The sequence below is a fragment of the Stenella coeruleoalba genome (genome assembly GCF_951394435.1).
Source record: "Stenella coeruleoalba genome assembly, chromosome: X".
NCBI lineage: Eukaryota > Metazoa > Chordata > Mammalia > Artiodactyla > Delphinidae > Stenella > Stenella coeruleoalba.
Genome location: NC_137152.1, coordinates 34,840,783 through 34,847,669, shown reverse-complemented (window position 1 = coordinate 34,847,669; position 6,887 = coordinate 34,840,783). Strand labels below are relative to the sequence as shown.

At 43.6% G+C, this 6,887-nt stretch overlaps 1 protein-coding gene across 1 annotated transcript; it reads right to left on the bottom strand.

Annotated features, from left to right (window-relative positions):
* Positions 1-967: 967 nt before the first annotated feature.
* DUSP21 (dual specificity phosphatase 21) lies at positions 968-1,633 on the bottom strand (the record flags this gene model as incomplete). Its single annotated transcript, XM_079910265.1, has 1 exon — positions 968-1,633. One exon carries the CDS (start codon positions 1,631-1,633, stop codon positions 1,064-1,066), a length of 570 nt encoding a protein of 189 aa, XP_079766391.1. The 3' UTR covers positions 968-1,063.
* Positions 1,634-6,887: the final 5,254 nt, after the last annotated feature.

Sequence of the window (6,887 nt, the reverse complement as noted above, 5' to 3'; positions counted from 1 at the left end):
AGGCTCTGAGAGGCCCCAGTTACAATGGGAGGAGGTGACAGAGCCAGTCCTGGCCAGCAGCTCCAGCCTACGATGCCAAGGCCCATGAGAGCAGCGGAGGCCTTGTGTCAGGCGGGCTCTCTCTCTTAGCAAGTGCCCTGGAGAAGGGGATTAATGTTCCTTTTTCACAAAGGATGGTGGGGATTGCTGAGGGCAACTCAAGACCTTGCCATTTAGTACAGCACTGGAAAAAATATTTTTAAACTTTATATAGTGGAATTGTTTTTTTTTTTAAACTATTTAACATGTAAATCTAATCTAGAAAACCAGAGTTGGGTCACTGTGGTTGAAAGTGGGGTCAGGGGTGGCCTGAGGCTCCCCCAGGACTCCCAGAGAACCCCAAGAAGACCACTTATCCAGTAGGTTGGCACTTACTGTAAGAAGCACACAGTGGGTACCACGATGTCTAAGCCTCTGGCTTTGGATTGGGAAGAACCAGGTGGGATTGGGGCGCTGGGTGGGTGGGAGGAGCGGCTGCGGGTGACTCACCCCTGGGTTAGTAGTCTGCTCTGGCAGGTCCCAGGGTTCAGGTCCATCTGAGCTGGGCACCACCTTCAGCACCCTCCTCTCTTGCCAGGCCGCAGCAGCCATGCCGTGCCGCTCACAAGATAAGAAACATTGTCACCATTTTACTTTTAATGAATTTTATTCTTTTTTTTTTTTTTTTCCGGTACGTGGGCCTCCCACCACTGTGGCCTCTCCCGTTGCGGAGCACAGGCTCCGGACGCGCAGGCTCAGCGGCCATGGCTCACGGGCCCAGCCGCTCCGCGGCATGTGGGATCTTCCCGGACCGGGGCATGAACCCGTGTCCCCTGCATCGGCAGGCGGACTCCCAACCACTGCGCCACCAGGGAAGCCCCATGAATTTTATTCTTTAAAGATAAGGCATACTAAGCTAAAAACTCCCCCTGCCCTTTTTGCTTGCCCTTCTAAAAGGTGGTTTCTAGTTCCTTTACCAACAAAAGTTCAACATTCAATGTTGATATAGGATTTGCAGCAGATGTCAGGGGCTGACCGGGATGGCTCACATCGGCATCATCAGACAGACCTCTTTCTCGTAGATGTCTGGAATCATACCCACCGCAGAACTGATCATGTGAGCGGTGTTCTTACTAAACAGCTTGAATTCATAATGGATAAGCTGTTCCCAAAAGCCGATGTTGGGCCGGATGATGGGGCGGCGTGACTTGGTCCACGTGTAGGCGTCCAGCAGCGACATGGAGTGGTACTTCATGAGGCACGCGAGGCAGAGAGCGGCAGAGCGGCTCACCCCGGCGGCGCAGTGCAGCAGCGTTCGGCCCTGCTTCATGTCCACGCTGTGGATGTGATCCGCCATAGGGTCAAAAAAGTCGTAGAGGTGCGAGGTGGGAGCATCTACCACCGGCACGTGTACGCACTGGATGTCTTTGAAGAACGTGTTGGCCACCTCTGCCGACACGTTGATGACTGTCGTGATGTGGTTGGTAGACAGCATGAGTTCATTGTTGGCTGCCACCCCATTGCTGATGTATAGACTGCTGGTTATCTGGGAGAGGCCATGGACAGAGCGCTGCCTGACAGCCTGAGCCAGGAGGGGACACGGGGATGTTGTCATCAAGGTGGCGGGACAGTGGTCTCTCCTGGCTGCTTTGGGGCACCGCTCCCGGGAGCGAGTTCAGGAAGCAGCAGCTCGGTGGAGTCTCTTGGAGAGGGTCTGGGGGACAGTATACCAGTCATAGGTCACCACCCCGTCTCCACCTCGAACCCCCACCCGCCCCAACCCCCGCCGCCCTGCGCGGGAGTCACAGGCCCCCACTGCCCTTCCCACTGGTTTCCATGGCAATGGCAGCTCGCTACAGGGAGGACTTGGCCGCAGAGCCGGGTCTTCAGAGAAACCCCAGATCTCTCTTCTTTTTATCTTTCTTCATAGTCATTTATTTTCCGAGCCCGAATTCTTATCTGTCTTGATGTTTTAAAATGTTCTGTTACCAGGTAGCTATTTTATGCTTCAGTTTTTGGATCGCACTGAACTCAGTATCTATGAATGCTTCTATTTTATTGGTGTTGAAGAACAGGGCTTACAATTTTTCTACAAAGTAACAGTATCATATTTTTACACTGGGGCACAGCATTTGGCTCATGTGATATGCTAATCTTTATAAAACTGCAGCGAGATAGGGGTTTGGTTGGGCTTGGTGAGCTAGCCCGATACTTCTTTGTTGATTGCAGCCGTAGAATTATTTTCCTGCTCACAGACACATCAGGACTGTTTCTAAGGGAACATTGCTGATATATAGCCCTTTATCTATCATGAAGTTGGCCTGTGGTGAACAATTGTGACTAATTTAGCTGTGTCACTGTCCGCTTGTGCATACAGCCCACATGATTTATCACTTGATTCTACTTTATTACATGAAACCACAGCTCAAATTTTCTTGTCTACTTTCTCCAAAAAGAATGCCCACATGCTTTGTAAGCTACAAGTCATTTTGACCGCCACCAGTGGTTTCTAACCAGTAATGTTAAAAAATTCTGGAGCCAGTCAACACTACATCATAACTGGGCCAAAAATAGATTTTTAAAATGCTCCCTGAGATTTGCATTTCCTTTCAGCTAAGATTGTTGTAGAATTTGACTGAAGATTCGAAACAACTATAACCTAAAACTAACAAATTCTTTCACAGAGCAGCTCAGAGACTCATCACTGCCCCATCACTCCTTGTCATCTTGGGGTTGTGTGCAAAGGTGTGCTCCTTAAATTTTAAAAATGTAGTAAAATTAGGGACTTCCCTGGCAGTCCAGTGGTTAGGACTCAATGCTTTCACTACAGTGGCCCCAGGTTCAATCCCTGGTCAGGGAACTAAGATCCCACAAGCCACGCGGCACAGCCAAAAAAAAAAAAAAAAAAAAAAAAAAAAAAAAAAAATATATATATATATATATATATATATATATATATAGTAAAATTAACCAAAATAATTCCATACACTATTTTCAAAGACAAGCATGGTTCATATTAAATAGATTAATGTATTTTTCCAGCCAATATTCTGTGATGCCCTTTCATCTGAGGGATTTTGGGTGTCTTAAAACTCCACTGTAGGACTTCTCCTGGGTGGATGAGAAGATGTTTCCTCCTCCTGAGTTTGGAAATTGGTCACTTTCAGACTTCCACTTATCTCTACTTTTCCTTGTTATTTAGGGGGAAACATGTACAAGGGACTTGCTGAAGAACACACTCTCTTCCTGACACTGGGAAAAGACCCTGGGTGTCAAGAACTAGTTAACACTCAGATTTCTTAATTCAGTAGTCAAGGCCCTTTCCTCTCTGATCTAAGCCTGCCTTTCCGATCTCATTCATTCATTTACTCACCAAGTTTTTATTAAGAATCTATTGTGTGCTAGGCATTTTCACTTATGTAAATCTTCAGTTCTGACCAAACAAATCAAATGTTCTTGGTAATTGCAACATATACATTCCTGCTTCCTTACCTTTGCTCATGCCACTCCTCTCCCATGAGATAAGGCTCTTGCTCCTTCTTGCTTACTGAATCCTTTCCAAGTCTCAAGAATCAGCTCGATTAATTTTTTTAAAAAAGCATCAGCTGAGCATCCAGTCGGTGTCAGGTACAGTTCTAGCATTGTGTAGATCCAACACAACACACACAGGCCCAGATATCAAAGAGCTTACAGTTTAGTCAGAGAGATACATAATCATGAAAGAGTCTGGAAGAGAGGGTGATTCATTGTTTTATGTGTGTCTGTGCTCGGGGACCGGGGCAGCCAGGAGGGATATCATGAAAGGCTTCATAGAAAACATGACCTGGAACAAAGCTTTTTGTTCATTTGTTTGTTTGTTTTTATTATTTATTCTGTCCAAGTTTTTGTTTTGAAAAATTTCAAACCTACAGCAAAGATGAAGAATAGAATAATGTGCACCTGTGTACCCTTCACCTGTAATTTCTCTATTGTTAACACTTGCCATCGCATTTCCTTTGTCTCTCTATTTAGATATACAAATACACATATTTATCTGTTTACTTGTTTCTTTTTGCTGAACCACTGTTAACTGCAGATATAGCAACACTTTAGCCCTTTCAAGGCGTCCTAAGAACAAGGGCACTCTCCTCCGTAACCACAATACAATGACTGTACTCAGGAAATTTAACATTGACCCAACTTTATTATCTAATATATAATCCATATTCAAAATTCACCAGTCCTCCAAATAATGTTATTTGTAGCTGCTTTTTTCCCTTTGATCCAGGATGGAATCAAGGATCACACATTGCATTTAGTTGTCATGCTTCTTGAGCATCTTTTAATTTGGAACCATTTCTGAGCCTTTTGTTTTGCTTTGGTCTTTCCTGGCCACTGACATTTTTGAAGACTTCAGGCCAGTTTTGCAGAACATCTTTCCATTTGGAAGTGTTTGATTGTTCCTTCAGGATTAGATTCAGGTGAACTATTTTTGGCAAGAATAGTACCAGATTGCATCATTCATTGGGGACATATGATGTCTGTTTGTCCCATTAACGATGATGATAAATTTGACCACCAGGTTAAGGTGGCATTAGCTAGGTTTCTACATTGTAAAGGTAACTTTTCCTCTTTGTAATTAATAAAGAATATGTAAAGTGGTACTTTGAGTTTCTGGGAATATCTTTGGAATAGGACTTTGAAGGATGAATAGGAGTTTTCCAGGCAGATAAGAAGACGGGAGCATTCTACACAGGAAGGGAAGTATGTGCAAAGGCACAAGGGTGTGAAATGGTGTCAGGAGGGCAGAGAACAACAACTCAGAATTACTAGAGCAGACAGAGTGTCGCAGAAGTGATAGGTGGAATGGCTATAGGAGTGGCAACAGAGATCACAGAGGGTCTTGCAAGAGGCACTTGGGCTTCATCCCATAGGCCATGGTGGCACACTGGAGTATTTTATGCAGAGAAATGGCAAAACAATTAATTTTTAGGAAGCTCACTTACAGCTATGTGGCTGGATTTGTGGAGCAGAAGGTGCAGTGGTGAGAAAGGCAACACTTGAGGGAGTGAAAGCTATTGCAATAGTCTAGGTGAGCAATGATACACCCATTGCAGACTCTTTTCTGCCATGGAAGCTGGATCAAATCCAAATATAGTTCACCTCCTCAAGTGTACACATAGGCCAGGCTACATAAGAGAATGGAATATCAAACTTCCTGTGGGTCAGTGTCTGGAGAGCTTGGTGTTCTGGGGGGCAGACAGTGAAGACAAGAGGCAGAGAATGTAGGTAATATGTTTACGTTGAAGGGTGGTGGTGGTGAGAAAACCTAAAAGAGTATGGGATGAGGACACAGGAGAGCTAGTAGCTAAAAGGAGTTGCATGTTATATTGTCCGATGGACAGATAGGATAGGTAGTCCCCAGCAGAAGGCTCTAAGGCAGAGGTGGGAGTTGGCTTCCCTGAGTAGTGAGAGTTGTATGTTAATTCCATTTCCCATTCTCAACTGCGGCTGAGTCAGTTACACCACTGTACACAGCTAGCAGCAAGCCAGCTTCCTAGGACTCATTGCTGGGCTCAGTTTGGTCCTTAGTTTTTGGATGGTGAAGGGAGACAGATGGATATGAATGTGGAACTCTTTAAATAACACTCTCCAGTCCAGAATACAGATATTATGAGAAAATGATTGTGACTTATGTTAGGTGAAAAAAACTAGTTTATAAAAAAGTAGTACCTTTTTTGTAAAGGTTAAATATATACATATATATATTTACCATATATATGTTTGTATATATATATATCTCACACGTATATTAAATATGTATTAGTGAATCCTGTTTGTGAAATATTAGGTATCAAAAGCTGCCCTAGGTATATATAGAGTAAGAATTTCACAAATGTCAGATATTATTTGATATTATATTTGAGTGGTGGGATTAAAGGGAATTATTCTTTTTTGTGTGTGCTTGTCTATGTTTTCAAATTTTCTAAAGTAATTTGTGTTATTTTTATAATTAGAAAAAAATGAATCAAAATGTATTTAGACCTCATCAACAGATATTTTCTTTTTTTGGCCTAAAAAATTAGCAAAGGTGGGCTTCCCTGGTGGCGCAGTGGTTGAGAGTCCACCTGCCGATGCAGGCGACATGGGTTCGTGCCCCGGTCCGGGAAGATCCCACGTGCCGTGGAGTGGCTGGGCCCGTTGAGCCATGGCCGCTGAGCCTGTGCGTCCGGAGCCTGTGCTCCGGAAAGGCTGCAAGGTGAGAGGCCTGCGTACCGCAAAAAAAAAAAAAAAAAAAAAAAAAAAAATTAGCAAAGTTGAAAAACTGCTAATACTTCATGGTGACAGAATTCAGAGAAATGAGCACTCTCCTACATCACCAGCGTCCAAGATGGGGAGTAGCAACACTGGTCAAACCACGTGGTGGTTAGGATGTAGAGCAAAGAAAACTCTCACAGTACTGGTGGCAGGGTAAGGTGGTACCACCAATCTGGAGACCAACACAGTAAAACTGAAGATGCTCGTAGCCTATGCCCCAGCAATTCCAGCCCAGGTAGAAACTCTTACTCAGTAAACACAAGACGATATATACAAGAATAATTATTGCAATGTTGTTTATAACAGTGAAAAAAATGGAGACAATATAAATGTCTACCAAGAAGAAAATGAAAATTTGACTGCATAGTCATATAATGAATACCATAGAAACAGCTATGAAAACAAATGAACTACAGCTACATGTGTAAACCTGGATAAGCCTCAAAAGTATAATGTTATTCCAAAAGAGCAAGTTGCAGGAGAAAATGTGCAGCAAGAAGTTTAAAAACAAGCGGAACAGTACCATACATTGTTTACGCTTGCATATACCTATAAATGCATATATACATATA